At 39.6% G+C, this 22895-nt stretch overlaps 1 protein-coding gene across 6 annotated transcripts in view; it reads right to left on the reverse strand.

Moving 5' to 3' along the window:
• Positions 1 to 22895, reverse strand: part of UTRN (utrophin) — a 387351-nt gene that overhangs the window by 39842 nt on the left and 324614 nt on the right. For all 6 annotated transcript variants that reach the window (XM_074862944.1, XM_074862945.1, XM_074862943.1 and 3 more), the window contains 3 exons: positions 19460 to 19661; positions 10789 to 10874; positions 1308 to 1465 (listed from right to left, as the gene is read on the reverse strand). In XM_074862944.1, coding sequence (XP_074719045.1) covers positions 1308 to 1465; positions 10789 to 10874; positions 19460 to 19661 — 446 coding nt within the window. The remainder of the gene's footprint in view (positions 1 to 1307; positions 1466 to 10788; positions 10875 to 19459; positions 19662 to 22895) is intronic.

Genomic DNA, 22895 nt, shown 5'->3' on the forward strand with positions numbered 1-22895 from the left:
TAAACACTACCTTGCTAGTACCCCTCACCCACAATTGAGCATCATGGGAGATGGGGCAGGTCCTTGAGGGACATAAAGATCATTCCTCTGTGACAGAAAAATTCTGCTGCTAGCAAATGAATAATTTATTTCAGTACGACTTGAACCACTCGAAGCCAATGACAGATAGGCACCATCCCTTATTGTTCGAAGCAGCAATGTTAAAACCTCAGCAGAAGTTTTACATAGTTAATTGGTCAACTCAACTTCCATAAGTATCTACCAAATTATTCATGATCTGGACAAACACTCTTCCAATTCCAATCATCTCAGAGTCCAGAAATGAATCTAATAGTTCTGAAAAAAGCTAGCACAACTGAATTTTTCAAAGCATCGGATGAAAATGTAGAAATGTCTATGAAAGAATGACAAAAGAAAAATGCTCTACAGGTTCACTATAATATTTAATGTTTGATTCAGTAAAATCAGAAATATTAAGATCAATAGTTTTATATATGCCATAGTGAATTTTTAATCCATATGTAATTTCTGACAATACTCAAAGCAGCCACCTTCACAGCAGTAATACACTCATGCAGTATAGTTATCACTAGTAAACAGTTGGAGCCTTAGGCATTCTTGACAAAGTGTGAGTTAGGTTGTGTTCCATTACGACATCCCCTTTTCAATTCTCATCTTCTCTAAACAGACAGACGCTCCTTGCAGCCTCATTAACCCCCTGCATGTAGCGTGGAGCTGAACAGCAGGCTGTAAGATAACTTTATTCCATGTTCTGATCTGCTACATAAAGGCTCACGATATACAAATGACTACACTTGAAGTTTTGTGCAACTGCAAGCTCTTTTGTCAGTAAAATAATTTTTGCTAAATAATTTCCTGATGCACCAGGTCAAAAAATTACTATAAACATCATTCTCTTGTTCTGTTGAGATTATGTCTTGTTCCAGCAGGGAAAAGCACATTGTTCTCACAGTATCAGGTTGCTTTGAACAACGCAAAGCAGGATAATTGGCTGGTACAAAATTTTTTAACAGCTTTTAGGGCAGCCAATATTGTCAAAACCACACAGATTTATATATTCTTTTTGCTAAATGTAATTTGTTTGATCCTCTCCTAAACCTTAACCCATCTTTTACAGCTGCATTTTCACAATAACTTCCTACATTTAGTTGCAGGAGCATATTCATTTCTGCTCAAAAACTCCATGTATGTTTTTAAATTCCTCTCTCCTATTTACACCATGTAAAAGTGAAACTTAACACATCAGAGTGAGGGTTTTTTTCACATGAAGGTCTTTGTTATCTTACCTGTTGGAAGCAGCTGCGCACGCTGGGTTCAATGTTGCTGCCACCAAAGGCTGCCACTTCCCCAAGCTGCCGTGGGATCTGGATAGCATCATGAAGCAGCAGGCCCAACTGCCTCTGGTCACACATTTCTGTGGGGCCTGCCACCTCCTTGAAGAGATCTGCAACACCAACGAGAGGCATGGCTCATTTAGTTTCCATGTACATCCCCTTTTATTCAGTAACGCTGCAGCCTGAGCTTTGTAATTTTTGTAATCCAGCCATGGTTACAGATGGCCACTGTCTTGTTTACAATAGTTTACCCTCATTTAATCTTGATTACTTTGACTAAATTTTCTTGATCTGTTACCATACATATGAGAAAAGTAAGGCAAAATGAATGAAACTATTCGGCTTCTTATGGTATCTCGTGATAAAACTGTACATGGCAGCTCCTGTTTTACCTAGGAGCAGCTGTGTGAAAAAACAAGAGGGACATCACAAAATCAGAACAGCTTTTTGTTCTAAACCATCATTACCACACTGTCCCCCTAATATTTACTAAGTTTTCTATGTTATCATTAGGGAAGGACACTTTCCATAGAGCATAAGAGCTCTTGATCCCCAGGTGTAATTAATCAGGAAAAGAAGGCAGAGACTGGCATGTCCGAGTCAAGACCTGCTGGTCAAATGAAAGGTCAAGAAGGAAATGCACAGGCAGTGGAAGCAGGGACAGATATCCTGGAAAGGGTAAAGGGACACTGCCTGGTTGTGTAGGGATGGAGTCAGGAAAGCCAAGGCGCAGTTGGAACTGAACTTGGCAAGGGATGCAAAGAATAATAAGGGCTTCTACAGCCAGAAAAGGAATGTCAAAGAAAGCATATGCCCCCGCGATAAGCAAGACTGGCAAACTGGTAACAATGGACAAGGAGAAGGCTGAGGCAACTTCTTTGCCTCAGTCTTCACTGGCAACCTGTCTTCCCATGCCTCTTGATTGGATGGACTGCAAGATGAGGACTGGGGGAGCAAAGTCCCTCCCACTGTAAGAGAAGATAAGGTTCTTGAGGAACCTGAATATACCTAAGTCTATGGGATCTGACGAGGTGCATCCCAGAGTCCTGAGGGAATTGGCTGATCTAGTTGCCAAGCCACTCTCCATGATATTTGAAAAGTCACAGCAGTCAGGTGAAGTCCCTGGTGACTGGAAAAAGGGAAACATTGCACCCATTTTTTAAAGGGTATAAAGGAGGACCCCAGGAACTACTGACCTGTCAGCCTCACCTCTGTGCCTGGGAAGATCATGGAACAGATCCTCCTAGAAGCTATGTTAAGGCACATGGAGGACAGGGAGGTGATTTGAGATAGCCGGCATGGCTTCACCAAGGGCAAGTCCTGCCTGACCAACCTAGTGGCCTTTTATGATGGAGGGACCACATCAGTGGATAAGGTGTGGCAGGTGCACCCACCCCAACGAACACACCCCACAACACAAGGAAAGACCTACAGATATCATCTATCTGGACTTCTGTAAGGCCTTTGACATGGTCCTCCACAACATCCTTCTCCCTAAATTGGAGAGAGATGGATTGGATGGATGGACTGTTCAGCAGATAAGGAATTGGTTGGATGGTCGCATCCAGAGGGTAGTGGCCAATGGCTCAATGTCTGGATGGGGATCAGTGACAAGTGGTGTCCCTCAGGGGTCCATATTGGGACCAGTAGTATTTAATATCTTCATCAGTGACACAGAGTGGGATCAAGTGCACCCTTAGGGAGTTTGCCAACAACACAAAGCTGTGTGGTGCAGCTGACATGTCTAAGGGCTAGGATGCCATGCAGAGGGACCTAGACAAGCTCAAGAAGTCAGCCCATGTGAACCTCATGAGCTTCAACAAGTCCAAGTGCAAGGTCCTGCAACTGGGTCAGGGCAATCCCTGGTATCAATACAGGCTGTGGAATGAAAGGACTGAGAGCAGCCCTGCCGAGAAGGACATGGGGGTACTGGTGGATGAAAAGCTGGATGTGAGCCACCAGTGTGCACTTGCAGCCCAGGCCAACTGTATCCTGGGCTGCATCAAGAGTGGCCAGCAGGTCAAGGGAGGTGATTCTCCCCCTCTACTCCTCTCTAGTGAGACCCCACCTGGAATATTGTGTCCAACTCTGGAGCCCTCAGCACACGGAAGACATGGACCTGCTTGAGCGGGTCCAGAGAAGGCCGCAAAAATGATCAGGGGGCTGGAGCACCTCTCCTATAAAGAAAGGCTGCAAGTTGGGGTTGTTCAGCCTGGAGAAGAGAAGGCTCCAGGGAGACCTTACTGTAGCCTTTCAGTATTTGAAGGGGGCTGTGGTGGTTTGACCTTGGCTAAATGCCAGGTACCCACCAAGTCGCTCTATCACTTCCCCCCCTTTCCCCCTTTTTTCTCAATCGGGCAAAGAAGGGAAAGAAAATAAGATAGGAAAACAAAACAACCCTTGTGGGTAAAACAACAGCAGTTTTAATATAAGCAAAGCGAAGCAAAGGTCCGCGCGCGGAAGCAAAAAAAAAGAAAACAGATTTATTCTCTACTTCCCATTAACAGGTGATGTCGGGCCTTCTCAGGAAGCAGGGCTCCAATACACGTAGTGGTTGCCTCTGAGGACCAAGGGTGACCCCACCCCCTTCCTCCTTTCTCCCAGCTTTATACTCGAGCAGACGTCATATGGTCTGGAATATCCCTTTGGTCAGTTCGGGTCAGCTGTCCTGGTTGTGTCCCCTCCCAAGATCTTGCCCACCCCGTCCCACTGGGGGGGGGAAATGTCAGAAAGAGCCTTGGTGCTGTGTAAGCACTACTCAGCAGTAGCCACAACACCAGTGTGCTATCAACACCCTGCCAGCTCCCAGCATAAAACACAGCACCATGAGGGCTGCTACAGGGGAAAACCAATTCTGGCTCAGCCAGACCCGATACAGGGGCTTATAAGAAAGATGGGGACAAACTTTTTAGTAGGTCCTGTAGCAACAGGACAAGGGGTAATGGTTTTAAACTAAAAGAGGGTAGATTCAGACTAGATACAAGGAAGAAATTTTTTACTATGAGGGTGGTAAAACACCGGAACAGATTGAACGAGAGAGCTGGTAGATGCCCTATCCCTGGAAACATTCAAGGTCAGGCTGGATGGGGCTCTGGGCAACCTGATTTAGTTGAAGATGTCCCTGCTCATTGCAGAGGGGTTGGACTAGATGACCTTTGAAGGTCTCTTCCCACCCAAAGTATTCTAAGATTCTATACAGAATGAAATAACATTTCAGAAATCCGTATCTTATGCTAAAGTCTATGCCATCCTTCAGCTGGTTGGGGACAGAAGCACATTTGCTCTGAACTGAGACTAGAAATTACCACAAGTCACAGCTGGCCATGTGAAATAGCTTAAAGCAAAATCAGCAGTCAGCAAGACAATTCGAGCTTAATATTAATCACATTTGCTTCCCAGATAGCCACGTCTGCTTCCATGTACTCTGCCTTTACTGATTTCCTTTTCCTAAGGTAGGTGTCAAGGCCTGCAGTGTAAGTGGACGTTTTGGGATGACTGTAACAACAGAAAAAATTGAGGCTGAAAGGGATCAAGAAAATTGTTCCAGATACAGACACTGGGAAGAAAGATATTGCTTGTACATAAGAGTCACAGCAAAGCACTGAATTAATAGGCCTGTCTGCAGTACAGATAATATTTCTTAAGTGCTTTCTTAACACATTTCCTTGATTGGACATTTTTAATTGTTAAAACTTTCAGCTAAGATTTTTAACATGTTTCTGCCAACAATCCTTGATTTATGAACTTTAATAGCTGTGTACATTAATATTTAGTCACAAGATGAATCTCTCCTGAAAATATCTTAAACACCATGTTCATCTCTGAAATATTTTTAAATTCTGTGATTGGTACAAATTACAGAAGAAATGGAAGTGAATTCTTTGTGTTCATTCCAGTTGGCTTTTACATTCTCCTTTTGCACTCAGTGGTCAGCTTGAATTAAAGCTCCAGTAATCTTAAAAGCACAAAAAAAAAAAAAAACCAACATTTATACTATTCCCCTACTTTTCATGTCTCCCACCAGAACAACCATTAATAGATTAGAAATAAATGAAATTTGAAAATTCAGTCTGACTGCACTTCTGATTGAGAAACAGACAAGCTTTGTTCAGAAACACTCAAGAGAAACTCTTTTATTACACTGTGTAAATTTTTTTGCCCTTCATTTGAAGCAACTGTCAAGCTTTGTCAGCCTGCTTCAGAAAGTCTGGTCATACTTTTTTTCTTGGCAAAGGAGGCTGAGGCAGAAGAAAGGATTTTCACAAAACAGAAATCCAGATGACTGAATTAATTTTTAGAGTTTCTTCTATTTTTCTCACCCCTTTCTTGCCTAGTCAAATAAATGCTACAGTGTCTTCAGCGCTCAGTGGTGAGAAATAAAACCCCACTGACAACAGTGGTGACAGAACTAGTACTGCATGGCTGCAGGCTCATCTTGGCAATCCCAGATCCTGCCGAGTTTCTTCAGCTGCAGTTGGAATAGTTTTCCAGTTTCTAAGAGTCAGTTTAAAAAAGCCTGTTTTATTATTTCTGTTTGCATCAAACTACAGTGGAAACAGGCACTAAAAGAAGAACAATTCATTAACCACTGTAGCTGGGAGGATGATGAAGTAATTTCCTAAGCCTTAAAACTTCAGTTGATTGGGGAATAACTAGTAAATAGAGGAAAAATAATGTGGCAGGAGAGGGAATAGGGAAAGTGATTAGCTAGGGTTGATCCAAGTAGGAAATTGGCAAATACCTCTGAAGAGCTCAAACTCCTCCAAAACACTCCTCTTAAAAAACAAGTAAAACTTGAACACTGGCAGCTGTGCCATAACTGATGAGCACCCAAATGCAAAGGAGTTCATGGATGGTATCCTCTTTTCCCAAAACCCTCAATGCCTTCGATGTGACACACAGGAGGAGAAGCTCCTAAACTAAAGGTATGGAAAGCCAACGTGTTCTGGCCTAACTCCTTAAAGTAACCCACGAGCAATTCCCTGGCAAAGAAAGCATGGTGAGGGCAGCTCTCAAGTGGCAGATATATGGGAGGAGGGCTTGTTTTAGCTCTGACAGGCAGCACCCAGACACCATACTCATGCCAGTGGGAAGAGGAACCCCATACATCACCCAGCAGCAATGTCAGAAGCCACAAACTCTTGTAAATGGAGTTTGTTTATATCTACATACATATGAGTTTAACACAAAATATATTGATATAAAGGTTAAACTGTGTAAAGGACTCTACCAAAAGGACAAGAAGAATGACTGGGGAAGCAAAATAAAAGATTATTCAGACCTGAGCCACAGGAAAAAACAGAAACAAGAAAAAAATTAAAACAGTTAATCTTAAATTAAATTCAGCCTCACACTAGTATTTTGAGGATGACAGCCAGCCAGACTCAAACTGCAAATGAGCTGGACAACCTGAAAAAATGTACTTACTGTCTGGTATAGAAGGGGATACTTGAAAATGTTGAAAAGTTTATAAAATTCCTATCAAAATGGTAATAAGATAGTAGTAAGATGTCCACGACACACATTTTATGTTGCATTAACAGGATGAACATTCTTTTTTCTTTTTTTTTTTTTTTTAACTATCACAGTGTTAGTTTCAAATGGTTTGAAAATTAACAACAAAAACATTAACAGGGAAGAAAAACCATCACATTCCAAGAATGCTGTACATCGCTTGAAAATTGAACTGCTTCACAGCTGAGATTTTTCAAGTAGTCCTTCTTTTTCAATTCAGACCCTACAGTTTTTATGCATTATATGATATGACCCAAAATCTACAAATCTACACACTAAATAAAACTCCATACGTGTTTTCTGTTTCTGCTGCCAGTCTGGGCTTTCTGTGTTAAAAATGAGCCCAGGTAAGAGCAAAATGCACACAAACATACTTCTAGTTACTATATAGTGCTATGACTTCTCTCCACCTCTAAAACTGAAGAAAAGGGAGGGAAGATAAAATTCCTGCTGTCCCTCAGGAAATCCATACTAAGACATTGTTTGTTTCCTGCTGTAAACAATCACACATGCAAATTAATTTCTTTACTGTTGCAAACACTTGCTGATATGATTAAGATTTACCTTCCTAGAACATTTGGGACACTAAAATTGAATGGTTAAAAATGTTTCATTTTTCCCACAGTATTCAGAAGTCCTGTAATAATGTATGAATAAACTGGTGATAAAAAGAAACAGTGTTTTGTTTATTATGCTCTGAATATTTTGGAACTAAACTAGTATTACCTTTTGTCATATGCATCCTTTTTTTTTTCCTTTTCAGTTTTTAAGGCTAATTCTATACACCCGTGAACTGAGCAGCAGGACCAAGGTCAAAGCCCAAGCACTGGAATGCTGTTGTCTGTATCATTAAGATGCTAAAGGTGTATCTGTCATGATTTTGATCAAAGTGGACTAGCTGTCGCCCTCAAAATAGCCAGGAATTATGTGAGAGTTAGGCAGGGTCTGGGATCATTTCCAATAGGTAGCTCACATGCCCCTCTGTTCTGGGGAGAAAGGAGAGCATAACATGGATACAGCCAGACCAGGTCATTGGCCTTGCTTGGCCCTGGACTATTTACCCTACAAGCATAGATGGAACCAGCTCACAGCAACTCAATTACATTTGCAGGTCCATTTTTATTCACAGGAGCACCCAAGCGTGTGCTTGAAGTTAAGCACGTCTTTAAACATTTTCAAGAATAGGCATTCTTTAATTGAGGCTTCAATGTTTCTTCTAAAGTAATTGGGACTTTTTTTAATTAAAGATCCAGTCTCATAACAACCCTGAAGTCTAGCATCTTAAAAAGAACCTTAATTAAATTAAAAAAAAAAAAAAAATCACAAAAATTTCTCTAGCAAAACATTTTTTAAAAATGTGTCAAGTGTAAAGATCCTACCTATACTGAAAATGAACATACAGTTAACAATTCTTATTTTTACTGGAAATGAATGTGACTAAAAGTGGCTGTTAAAACAAACAAAAAAAAGGGCTTCATATTAACGAAAGAAAGAACGAAAGCTCAATGTCCCCAAAAAGGTAAGAGAGAAAGATGAAGGTCAATTTTACTGGTAAACTGAAATTATCATCCTGTCAGTTTACCATACTATTTCATAAACCCAGTGTCTCAGCAGCACAGAAATTATGTTTCTTCAAGTTAATCCCCAAAAGGCTGGTCTCTGGGAAGGCTAGGTAGAAAACACTTGAGCAGACAGTGTGGTTAAGAGTTTTACAAAAGATTGAAGTGTTCATCCAAAAGTTCTTAAAACAAGAAACTTGCCTATTTTAGTAGCAACTACTCTGAGTATGCCTCTCTAAGACTACAACATTTAAGGCATGGTCTGTGCTCTGCTAAGAGCTCCAACTGCAACCATACGAGAACTGCCATGCTCAGAGAAGCCTGGGATTGACAATGCCTCAGAAATGCTTAGAAGAAACATAGCCAAAAAGAAAAGCAAATGTCAGGAGCTGGTCTGGGAAAGGGAAAAATCAGAAGGCAGGTAATTTGCATTTAAGCACCCATGTTTGGGGGTACTGCTCTTCCTTTCAAGTGACTTACTTTCTTGAAAACAGTTAGCGTTTCCATTACGGTTTTCACTTGAGGATCTGAAAGCTCAACAGATACAACAAAATTTCTCTCAACAGCAGATGATTAGTAGGGCATGACAAAATCAAAATGAGCAAGAGAGCTCGCACCAAAGATGAGTCTGTGACACAGCTGGTGCCAGAGGACCCCAAAACACTGACTGCAAAGCCACCGCAGGACAATAACCAGTACCTGACACCATTACTTCCTTCTTTGGTAAAATTTCTTTCAGATTGGAGCGTTTTGTTTTGTGACAATTTTATGGTTCATAAGGACAATAAAACTGAGAAAGAAAATATCAAAACCTGGCCCATTTATCAGAATAGGAGTTACAACAACAACAAAAAAGGATGTGTTATCTGACTATTAATTCTCTGCTTTGAGAAGCTGAGCAACTATTTCAATTTCTGATGTATTTCAGGTTGAAGTTATGATCACTTGGTACAAAAGCCTCCTGAGACTTTCTGTACTAATTTTTTAGGACTTTTCACAGCAATCTTCAGGAAAAAACCCACCCTGTTAACACAGATTATGCAAATCTGCAGGCACCATCAGATGCCATTTTTATTTTACTACTAGACACATAGCAACAACATAAAAATGAATCTGACCTAGTAATTTCCTTGTTCTACTTCAGTGCCTGTAATTCACTGACATTAAGTATACTAATTCATTACTGATAGCAATTTAATGTGAGTTTATTCCCAGATTTGGGGCTTTTTTTAAACCACCTTTTGGTAGGGTTATTATTCTGTTATCCACAGCCTAACTAACTTTACAAAAACTTTCTATTTCACACCAAATGGCAGATTACCCCCTGAATTGTCATTACTGAACAAAGGTATGCCCCGCCAAGCTCTGTTAGTTAGGGACTAACTCATAGATATGTGAAATGACATAAGGAAAAAAAAACCCAAAGTCTTAGTATGCCATTCAGATGCCAAAATATGCCCCAATGCACAAGATACCTGTACTTTTGGTCAATGTTAATAACCTTAATTACAAGATTACCTACAAATGCTTCTAAGGAGAGCAGAAACAGCTGCAGCGCTTCAATGGTACACGGCAAATACAGTTTCTATGCATTTTACATGTGTTTCCGAAATGTGTCAAGTACTACTGCAAAGAATAGCAATTTTAAGATGATGTGAATTATATATAACTGTCCATCACCTAGGATGCTCTTATATAGGACTTAATCTCTTGTTCTGTATTTGTCAGGGGGGTTTGCCACGAAATTACTCAATTCTCTTCTGCTTCTGCAATTATTTTTGTGAAATATTTTCATACTACTCAGTATTTCTCAAGCTTGTGAGATTACTTAACATAATTTAAACTTTCATTGCACAATCCTGGCAGAAAGCACATATACTGGAAAACTATTTTCAGAGTTCGTATCATTTTTCTTATAGATCACAAAATACAATTGCTGGATTTTGATGTACTTCCTTGCTTTATCAGACATATCAGTCTGTTCCAATCAACACTGACTTGCTTGATTTTTCCCCTACACAAAATGTACACACACACAAAAGAGAAAAGAATCAGTCAAACAGAATACTTCTCTAGCTACCATATGGCTACATTCTCCTTTGCTTTTGGGGAGTGCAATACTGTGCATTATGGCGATGCAAAATTGACATCAATACTTTCCAGTCAGGATATAAATCCTACTTTCTCCATTGTCAGTGATGATAATGAAAACAACAATTCTGTTTGATTTACTCACAAGAAAACTGTCTTGCTACAGGCCTGAGAAATGTTTTACTATAAATTTTGCCTCAATGTGTGTTGTTATTGTACATGACTTAATTATATAAAGTAACCATTTTATAAAACGCATTCTTCCTTACATCTGTACTTCTCTTCCAGAAGGCCCTTAGAAAGAGACATCAAGCCAATTTTCAGGGACTGCACTCGAATTTTTCCAGTTCGGCCACTGAAATTATAAAGATAAGACAATTTAGTACAGTTTCATTTTATTTCATTCCAGCCGAAGTCTATTCAAAAATGTAAAAGCATTGGTAAGTTCTACTTCAAATACACTTCAAATCCCAAAACAAATTAACACTACAAATCACATTAAGAGCGCTTCCCTTACAAAAGCTCAGCTCGCCTTTTAAGTGGTTTACATGTCAAAACAGTTCGTACCACTCCAAAAGGGCAGACATTTAGCTCTGTGAAGCTCTCAACTTGATTTAATAATGTGCTATACACAGAAAAAACACACGAGCACACAGTAGGAAAGCCTATTACTCAGTGTGAAACACAAGGACTGCAAAATAAAACCAAGTTTTCATATCAAAGCAATTCATTCATTTTTTTCACTTCATTTTTCTCCTTTATGTTTAAAATGCTCTGATATACATGTGTACCAGGACATAAAACAGCCAACCACATACAGTAAATAAATGATGTGGTGCTGTCATTCTTTAAGCAGTGTGACTTCAGGCTTATCTTGTCCAACGTGAAAAAAAAAAAAAAAGCCCAAACCCAAAAAACCACATATCAAAACTAAGCAACTCAAGAACAGATAAGTAGGTATCAAAGCAAGTGATTTGAAACCCGCAAGACAAACACTATTGAAAAGGCACTAAAGCAATAAACCCAGGGTACATGGAAAATGACAACTTAAAAGTTCAAAAGATCAGTGCAGAAAGATATTCTTAAAAGAGCTGATGATTTCTTCTTTGAAAGACCAAAAACATGACGCAATTTGTCTTCAGGTGAGACATGGCAAAAAAATGAGAAAGCAGTTAAACTGCATATGTTATACACAGCCCCCTGCATTTAAGGTTAGCTGGGTCCTTCACCAGCAAGTAAGATAATACTAAAATTAATATTACCCCGAACATTACTTTGGCCCCTTCTGTCATGCAGAAGTGATATAATCCTTTAATTACTTCTGGAGTGATTATTAGATATCCCTTTCTGTCCTATCCATTCAACATATGGTCTGCTGTCTGATTTACTTCACAAATGTTGTGCTGAATACAAAATTATTAATTTACTCCAGGGCTCTCAGTAAATTAGCTAATCACCTTACAAATATTAATGCATTTGTCTTCACAACCATAACCTCATCTAGTGAGACTAGACAGCATTATCTTCTCCATTCCACAAGCTGGAACAGAAGTACAGAGAAATTATTGCCAAATTAATCAAAAACACTGTTACTTTTACTGCCTAGTTTGAAAATCAGGACCCGATCTTCCAGAATGTTATAAAAGTGCCACCTATTTTATACACTCAAGCTTAGCTTCAAATTACCTCTTTCAATCACAGACACTACATCTTTCTGGCATACCTTAACATGTAAATTGCTCGTTTTGCAACCTTGATAAAGTTCTTTCCCCATTCTTTCCCGTGTAGGGTTGTCTGGGTTTTAATTTTGTATTCGACAGAAAAACAAAGCTGAACATTCATCTGGGTTTGATTTAACTCAGGATTACAGCATTTGTTTATTAAAGGCAGAAACTCAGAAAAACTTTTCAGCTAAAAGGTCAGGGCACATCTGTGAAGGCTTCAGACTTCTCCAGATTTCAACAGATTGCTATAGTGACTGTGAAAAACTTCTTTTGCACAAAAAGCATTTTCTCAATAATTTATAAAAAGAATTAGGAAGCCTGCAATATTACATTTTTCTGAAGAGCAACGTATTTCCCCCAGCCTTTTTCTTGGGAACAGCTAAATATTAGCACTGAAATTACATATACAGTAAAAAAAAAATCCCACACCAAAACCAAACAACCCCTGCCTCCACTAAACCTATAGACTTTGTAGCATTCACACTTCCAAATCATTGGTTTAAGTTTGCCCAGCTTAGAGAGTCACAAAGCCACTGAGGTTGGGAGGGACCTCTGGAGATCATCTAGACCAATGTCCCTGCTCAGTCAGGTAGAGCAGGTTTTCCGGGATCATATCCAGTCAAGTTTTGAATATCTTCAAGGATGGAGACCGCACAGCTTCTCTGGGAAACCTGTGCCACTGTTTGAGCACCCTCACATTAGAAAAACCCTCTTCTTACATGATTAAGCACAACCTCCTGCGTTTCAGTTTGTGCCCACTGCCTCTTGTCCTGTCACTTAGAACCACTGAGAAGAGTCTGGCTCCATCTTCTCTACTGCTCCCACTGGGTATTTATGCACATTGATAAGATTCCCCTGAAACTTCTCCAGGTAGAAAAGTCCCAGCTCTCTCAGCTTCTCCTGATACAGCAGGTACTCCAAGCCCTTAAGCACTGGACTCACTCTATTTTGCCCATGTCTCTTTTGTCCTGGGGAGCCCAGAACTGGACCCAGCACTCCAGATGTGTCTCACCAGTGCTGAGTAGAAGGGAAAGATTACACCTCCCTCAACCTGCTGGGAAGGTTCTTCCTAATGCAGACTGGGAGACCGTTGGCCTACTTTGCCACAAGCACACGTTGCTGGCTCATGTTCAGCTTGGTGTCCACCAGGACCCCCAGGGCCTTTCCTACAAAGCTGCTTTCCAGCCAGTCATCCCCCAGCCTGTACTAGTGTATGAGGTTATTCCTCAGGGAGAGGACTTGGTACTTCCCTTCATTTAACTTAAGGAGATTCCTGTTGTTCCCTTTCTCCAGCCTGTAAAGGTGCCTCTGAATGGAAGCACAACCACCTAATTGTACTGTGTGTACAAACATCTAAAAATCAGGCCTTACAGTGGGAAGGTTCAGGAAGTTTTTTAATGCTTGAATTCATACAAAATTTATGGGTCTAGTATTTAGAATTTAAGTGCCAGCACACTATTCAGATTCACTATAGCAATACAAGCATGCTTGTCATTACAAAATCAATTGATAAGACCACTTTGGAAGCTCAGATTTTTTTTGCTCTGATTCTGATAAATGGAAGTCTGAATCATTGTACCTCTATTAACTGGTTTAGAGCAAAGTTGTCCATTCTCCATCAATACAACAGTGAAAGGCAGTATAAAAATGGCACATTATTGAACTCTGACCTATCTTCAAGTGAAAAATAGCAAAACCATTATAGCTGCTTGTCAGAAACACTATTCTTGTTTACTGAAGTCCACTTGTCCCTCTGGATATACCTGAGCCCTCTTTCCCCAGGCAATACAAAGTCTAAGGATTCATTGCCCTTATAGTGTGATGCTGATATTCTTCTTCTTCCTCAGATGAACTGGAATTTTATCATTTTAGTGGCGGAGGGGAGAGGAAAGAGAAGTGAGAGGAAATAAAGAATCCTTGGGTTTTTTAAGTGACTCTGTTGTCTCTACATATGCACCGGGCAGGCTCTGGCCTATATGCTCAGGTATGATCCCCCTGTTGCACCTTCATCCGTTGCCAGTCAGGAGCTGGCACAGAACCCAGAAGTAATTCAACTTCTAAACCTGCCAAAATAGGCGTTTAAAAAAAAGATACACATCATTTCCAGGCATGGTAGGAGAGTGAATTGAAAGCATATACTACAGAGAGGGCTAGCTTAGTGGGAATTCAGCTAACTAGATCATTTGGTCAAAGGCATGGGAGGGTACGACGCTGCACAGGTAGAGAGGTTGGATTGGGACTGGAGCACATACAACTTTATTGCATTGTTTGGACTCTCCATCCAAGCAGACAGCAACCATTCAGCTGCTTCAGAGATCCAACACAGCTGCAAAGAATATCAAAAAGCTACTTTATATAAAAACTGATGACTGTCACTACCGTACAATAATGTAAGCAAATAAGGACAAAAAAGGGTAAGCTAGAAATGGCTGTAGTAGAGAAAGGAAGAAAACTTTTATCCTATATCCAGTATCCTATAGGAGATACTGGAACTACAGGATGCAGAAGAGGAGACGGGGGGAATAACAGGTAACACAAATAACACGGGCAACAGACACGAGCCACACCTCATGAGTTCCCTTGCTAATACTGTAACAACTGAACTCCAAACAAATGCAACAAGTACAATCCCAACATCACTACATCAAGCACAAGCTGTGTGGAGCACTTAGCAATCATATAATACAGTGTAGCACTACTTGGCCACAGGAACATCTCAGCTTCAAAACAGTGTGCTAAATCTCCAAACTAACATCACTGTTTCTGCTCAAACACCTCGGAAATTCAATGACAGACATTAAGGCAAGGTTAAAATTATCTGACGGTATGTCTTTCCAGAAAAATGAGTTTACCAAACTTTCCAAAAACTTTCCATAATCATGCAACCATCTTATGCAAACTTTATTGCCTTCTCTAAGTAACATCCTAACACAGTTAGGACCCAAAAGACAGGCTGAGTCTACACCATAGTCAAAACAGAGGCCTTTAACACCTGTAAATTTTAAATGTACTAATCAGGATATAATTAATACTAGATTGTTGAATATAAGTGCACAAAACTATTGTTTACCAACAGTGGTATGCAAGTATTCTGTAGCATTGTGATGGCATAGCCAGTCATAATATATAAGCATTTTACCTAAGTATGTGAACAATGTTAACTCCAAAGGGGCAAACAATAACAGGCACAGCTGTACACAGGGGTTAGCCAGATAACAAAAAACTGACAGACAGAGGGCAAGATTAAGTATAAGAGATTGAAAACAGGAATCACAATAAGAATGACTGACAAATCAACAGAAAACAAGGTAAGGAATATCAAATCCAGAGGAACCCTATGTCCCCCAGGGATGGGGGGCAATAGTGTAAAAATATCAGGCCCTAGCAAGGAAAATTGGAGAAGAAAAAAGATGATCCCACTTCAGTTTAGGCTTCTCTTGTCAAAGAGCTCTCAAGCCTAGTCAACACTGACACTGCGACTAAGGACTACCAAGGACCGCAGCTATCCGTTATCTGTGTAACCCAGCAACAGAAGGCAGCAGCCTGTTACACCTCTGAAGGTCTCCACAAATGCCTCCCCTTGATCAGCCACAGAAGAGTCTGACCAAGGAGCTAATTTTCGTGCCCTACAGAGGGCCTTGTCCTTCCTAGGACGCTTCTTACTACTATCACAGCTTGCTAAGCTGCTCCCACAGAGTCCTCTATGAATCAAGAGAGTTATCATCAACACAGGGAATGCAACTGGAGGGCATGCAGGAAATTTCCATCAGCTATCGTTAAAATCACAGCATAAAGTTAAGGCTGACTGAGCAGGTCTCTCATCCTTCTCATTCCTCAGAAGTTCAGATTTTGCTGAAATTAACACACTGGTAAGGCCTGGGATATTAACTCAGCCTGGTGGTAGAATTTGCCAGGTGTATGAGTGCAACAATAAACAACGAAGTTGCAGTTCTTCAGGGGAAGACTGGGCCACAGAGAATGATAGCTTTGATCATATGGAAAATGTTAGCGTAAGCACCATACCCTTCCTAGACTAATGCACCAAAAAATTTCAATTTAAAAGAAGGCATTATCAAAAGTATCTTAACATCAAAAAAATCCAAGAAAATTTAAAAGTTGAAATACAAGAAGTCAGATAAACATTGCAAGACATTAAAAACTGCACGTAAAGGATTCTTTATGGGTAATTCTGATTGAAATAATGAGTCATTGCCCACAATTACTACATGTATTCTATATTATGTATGACAGACTTTAAAATATCTGAGACAACTCATTTCAAGGGGTGTTAAGCTATTCCATTAGTACTGAAAGCTATCAGTCCATTTCCTGTAAATGATGTTTGGAGATTTTAGCAAATTTGACAGTATATGCTCCAGAACAATAACTGGCGGCTATTGCTTTTGGATGATTTAAACACAGGCCTAGCCAAATGATTTAACAGAGCAAACAATTTCCTTCACAGCTCTTATTGTAAAATGTAATGCATTTCTTTTTAATTTTATTTTTAAAAAAATCTCTGGACTAACCAAAACAGGAACTTTAAGTTTGGAAAATGTTTATAAGGCCTATGTTGCTGCCTTGAACAACCTTTGAGTACTTGAAGAAGTAAAAGTCAATGAGCAAATTTAATGCTTCTCTCCCCTACTCAGCTTGAAGAATGAATCGTTCCTGATGTGTCAGAAAATACCAGAACACAACAGACTTTTTCTAAAAACAAATTGGTTCTTTTAAAGGGCCAAAGACATCTGTAGGTAAGTCTGAAGAACTACTCAGTTTGCCATCAATCTGTGAATCAGTAATTAAATCTCAGGTTAATAGCACACAACTAACAGATGCTCTTTGTAGGCAGTTTAACGATTTGAAACATTGTATATGTATAACACCAATGCAATAAACAATGGAAATGCCAAGACACAAATTAGCTCTTTCCTAAAGGCCAATTTAAAAAACCAAAACCAAAAAACAGCTTAAAATTGGTGCCTGTTCTTTCAGCATTTTTTTCCTGGAGTGGATTTGAAAAGTGAGCAAGGATATACCTGTAAAAGGTAATTTTATCTCAGAAAACTTTCATCCTCCATTTTTCAAAGTTTGACTAAAGATTGAAGTCTTTCATCAGCTTGAAGAATTATCTACACTAAAGCTTTCAACATAATAATCAAGGGGAAACAGGAGCAACAGGAAACATTATTGAGAGAAAGGTTTGTTGCTTACTACATGCAAATTAAATATAAACAGATTAAACAACTGACTTCTAACTGAAGTTAGGAAGCAAAGGTAAACTGAACAAAATAGAATGGATTTGTGATCAATCTGAAAAAAAACCCAACCAGTAACTACAAAAAATTCTCTGACATTATTAAGTCTCTTATTCTAAATAACCAATAGCATTTAAGTCAAACAACCCACTTGATCTACTGCTGTATTTGCAAATGATGCATTTCTTCACCCACAATACAGAGCTCTGCAAAATAAAAAAAACTGCAGGAAGAACTCCCTGTCATTATTTGATGGGCTCTCCAATTTTCCAGCAGAAATGATGAGGAGTCCAACTAACAGAAATGTCACAGTATTTAACAGCAATAGTTGAATGCCAAAGCATAATAGGTAGTCAGCGCATAAATGATAAATGGTCATATGTACTCTGTTCCCTCCTTCCCTCTCCCCTACCACAACATTTAAAATAAAAATAAAATAAAATATCCACAAAGTATAGGAGTACTGGTGTATAATCCTCTGGGGGGGGGGAGGGAAATCAAAAAGCTATGAAGTGTTACACTTTGGCCCTGATTAAGTGAGTGAACACAGTAAAGATAACACATACATCAACAAGTAACAGCTCTCTTTTGCAATGCCAGGTATAAGATATTTCTATCATTATTCAAGAAATACTTTTGCTCTTTCCATCTTCAAATGGGGAAAAAGAAAAGAAATTTGGTAACCAACCTCATGCAGCTTAGAAATTCTTATTTGTAATTCCGTGTATAACTCTGAACTAAAGCATATATTCAATTAGACATACTGAAGCTGACTACCCCATGTATTGCACTACTGTGTCTTTAGTCAGCTCCAGAAGAGTCCTGAAATGCCTTTGCTCAAGCAATGTAAGGAGATACATTATAGGGAATGGAGTTGCTGATGGAAACCAAGTCTTTTCCCAGTTTTTACTAGAAAAGGCAGATGAGAATAGTGAATGCCACTAAGAAAAATGAACAAGAAACTCATGACTGAAAAGCCCAACTAAATAAAAACATACTGATTGTACGTCATGCAGGCTGACAGTGCAAGGCATGACAGAGAGGTCAGAGTTCAACGTTCAGCAGAAGAAAGAAGTGTCTGGAGGCTCAGAAAGGACTGGGCAAAACCACAAGGGGCTGCTGGAGAGGACCTTTTCCTCTGAGTGAGACTTAGTGCTCTCCCTGGAAATAGCGGATCTGCATTTAAATAAACCCACAAGTTCTTACAGTAAAGTATCCTGAAACATTCTTGAGGCAAACACAACTTTGCTGCCAGGACCAGGGCAAGTGGATCACATAGCACCAGCACTCAGAACTGATATAAGGCAGGAGCTGCATCTGCTGGAAGTGAGCCAGGACCAGGAGACCACTGACCCTCCAAAATCAGACAGGCTTTAGCGCCAAGATCATAACAACCACCACTCAACAGAGGATTCAGGACAGGGAGCTCAGCCAGGATTATGGCAGGCAAGTAACTAAGTGTAAAATAAATAACAAAACTGTCCCCACCTGCAGCAGATATAGGATCTGGTACAAATGGCAAACAATCTGGGCAATTTGGAACATTTACAGTAGCAACACAGCTAAAGCAGTGTACCCAGTTCTCTACTCACATATACTTTTCTTGAAATCCTTTCAGTGTTTCCTTGGTAGTAGTATAAAAGCAGTGTAAGGTTATCTGAGCAGGACAGCATAAAAAACACCGCATTGCAAGCAACTGCACTTTCATTACAGAATCAAAAATATCAAAAGATATAACTTTTTATTAAAGACCTTCTTAAGGCTTTATAACTTTTCTATTATCATAGACACTTGCTCAAGAAAGTAACTCAGAAAAACTATACAACAGACCTATAAGTCTAGCATTTTTTATAAGTCACATATGCAAAAATTACCAATTCTATCTCCATGGCTTTTACTTTGTTAATATTACATTAAATTCCTGGGGTACACACTGTGAATAAAGACTTGTTACTTACCTATCATATACATTGAGTAGCCAGTTAAGACACATGTCTACACAGAGAGGAACATTCACCATATCTTTGTGTTTCTCTTCAAGTCCACTGTAGATGGTAGTGAGACAGCTGATCACATCCTGGACACCAATCAATTGGTCATTTTGACTCAACTTGTGCTGTTTGAAAACTTCACTTGTTGTGTTCAGGTCCAACAGATCCACTAACAACAGGTGATTAAAAAAAAAAAAAAAAAGAAAAAGAAAACAGGTGTTCATTAGGCATTGGAATGGGCTGCCCAGGGAGGTGGTGGAGTCCCCATCCCTGGAGGTGTTTAAGAGTCGGGTCAACATAGCGCTGAGGGATATGGTGTAGTTGGGAACTGTCAGTGTTAGGTTAATGGTTGGACTAGATGATCTTCAAGGTCTTTTCCAACCTTGATAGTTCTGTGATTCTGTGAATATAGATGCCCAAGCATAGCACTCACAATACTTGTCCATGTGTGTATTGTAGCAAACACTGCAGTCAATTAGCCAAGAAGTACCTTTCATTTAGTAACATTATAGTGATAAACTGTTCTCTGTGAGAAGTCAACAGCATTTTGGTACTGTATACATTTAAAAAAACAGAATCATCAAGAACACCATAATGACGCAGCACAGCTCGGAAGAACATTTAAAAATTAAGCCACTGAGGTAGTGTGTGTAATTAGATGACCCTAACTTCAGATGTATGCACACTGGGAGTTCACTAGGCTTAGAGGATTCTACAGATTTACCATAAAGCAGAATCCCATTAAATGACTATAACTTTTGCTTAAATACAAAGCAAAGCAAAGTCTTAGATAACAATGTTACCTTAAATGTAGTAGGAATTTACTGAGGCCTGATTAACTGAACACCTTTTGCTAAATTAGGGCTTAAAGGAAAGCAGGGAGAGGGACACAAGGAAAGTATTTATTGTAGTTTTCCAGAACACTAAATGGTATGTTTTCATGAAAAATATTTTAATCTCCTTTATTACAGGATTCTTTCTATAAGCAGTTGGTGATGCTATGGATATCCTACAGGTGATAAGGGTTTTGATCCTAAAACCACACAAATGTGACTGTGAAAATCTGGGGTTTTGCATGGTGAAAATAAAAAGCTGTCAAGAGCTCTTCTAATTCCTTTTTCAAAACAAAGTGGAAAAGAGGAAACTTACTTTGCTGTAATAGAAAGAAGAACAATGTAAGTCAAAGGGTGGAGTAATCCTCAGTGACTTTTTTTAACAGAAGCAAGGACTTTAGCAAAAAACATAGTTGCAATATATTAGTATGCTTGCTACAGTGTATAGAACATGAAGTTGAAGTAAATTCCAAGCTCAGAGCTGTTTCTGGAGAGCCAGTAACACATTTACACTATAAACGTCATCTCTCAAAGGAAATGAAACATGACAATCTCAGATGTGTTGTAAAATTGCTGTGCACCAATAATGTCAAATAAGCACCCCAGAAGGACACACTGTGCAAATCAGGTAAGTCTAGCTTGGGCTGGAAAATAAGTAGAGCAGAAAAAAGACAACACTAACCATTATGGGCAGTTCTGTCACAAACTTAATGATCATCTACCAAAAAATAAGGTTATGGACCGAAAGAAGTTTACATTCCTAATCCTCTTCCCCAATCTACCCTTCCTCACATCCTTGTAAAATGAGAAACAGCACCTCACAGCCCTTGTTTTCCCTCTCCCTCACTGACATCAGTACATTCTATTCTAACTTTACAGCATCAGACTGGCAAGGGTTTACATTTGTTTGCTTTTTATTTTCTTTTTTGTTTTCTTTTTTAAAGCCCATCTCTTGGTCTTGCAAACAAATGCCAGTCATGTATTTACCAAACAGGCACTGCTAATTGCAGCAAAACACCTTGCCGCTAGTTTGACCTGAGGTAGCTGAAGTATTCGGCAGTACACTGCAGCATAATCTTCTACAGTAGTTGGAAAATATGTAATACACTGGAAAAGGCTCACAGGCATGTTTAAAAACAAAACAAAACCACCCCACATCACAATGCAACAGGGACTATCTTTTTGAGGGGTGGAGGGAGGGGTGTGAAGCCAGGTGCAAAACTATAACATGCTATTCAATCACATAAATATTGCTCTCAGGAGAGATGACACTTTTCATGCTTTTCCTTCATGACCTACAGAAGCAAACATACCTCAAAATAACTGCAACCAATTTGCTGGGGTTTTATTTGTTGTGGGGTTTTTTTCCAACCTGTTTTTGTGAGGTACTTAGTGGTTGGCTAAAAGCAGGTAAGCAGCTTCCTAAAACAGACTGATAGCACCCAAACCCCTTTTTAAAGCCAGTGAAAACTTGGAATGCCAGAAAGTTGTAGCCTTTGGGCTTGGCTTAACATAACCATCCTTGAAAACAGCAATTCAACAGACACTGGAGTAAGCGTGCTAACTTCATGTCTTTATCTGCTGGCATTAAGATCTCATGTTCACATTTCTGCCAACAGATTCTAGAGGGAATCAGGAGAGGTATTTTCAGTATTTTCATACTAAAAGGAAACTCTGCTGCTGTACTAATGCAAATTAAGCAAAACTTACACTTTTTGATGATGACATTCATGGAGAATAACGAGAAGAAATTACTTTCATCCCTGCTTACTTCAGCACTCACCTGGCTGAATGAACTTTGGGTACAGGCAGTTACCCTGTTGTCGTAAGGTCTACCCACTAGCAGCACAGCTGGATTGGTCTGATGTAAAGAGGAATTATTTTCTCATTACATTTCCATTTCTGAAAGGTTTTAAATAAACTGTGTCTATGCAGATGGGGAAAAGCTAACCTGAGACTCACATGACATTGCTGGCATGAAGCCTACTGTACACAGCTTTTACTGTGTTTTTGCAGTACCATTCTGCATCTGCTCAAACGTGCTGAACGACCAATCCTGCTGTTAACCAAAATATGGACACAAGGTCATTTCTTTCCTTTCTGTAGCGAGGAGACTTTCCCAAAGGAAAACTATAAACAGAAACCATGTCATTCAGCACGATTCAAGCAGATGTGAGTGAGTGACTCAGGAGCAAGTAATGATACGCAGCTGCTAATGGCAAATTTGAAGCTGCTGTAACCCCACAGAAAATAGGCAGGCATTGCTATGGAGCTTTTGTGTTAGAAAGACCTTATGAATGCTAGCAGTTCCTGCAAAAGACTGCATGGCTGAGGAAAGCCTACACAGGTCTCGCTTTTAGTCCGGTATGCCTTAATGTTCGTTCCTTAGCCTTGTGCAGTTGATATTGCTATTAGCATTCTTAAATTTTAAATCACCTAGAGGAGTTCTGTGACAGAATTCTGAATATACATGGTGGTTTTGTTCCCTTTTTCCCTTCCAGTACTACACTTCAGTATCTGGGGCAATATCATTTCTTGAAAACAAGCTAAAGTATGCTGCACGAGAATAA

The sequence above is a fragment of the Strix uralensis genome, chromosome 3 (genome assembly GCF_047716275.1).
Source record: "Strix uralensis isolate ZFMK-TIS-50842 chromosome 3, bStrUra1, whole genome shotgun sequence".
Classification (NCBI taxonomy): Eukaryota; Metazoa; Chordata; class Aves; order Strigiformes; family Strigidae; genus Strix; species Strix uralensis.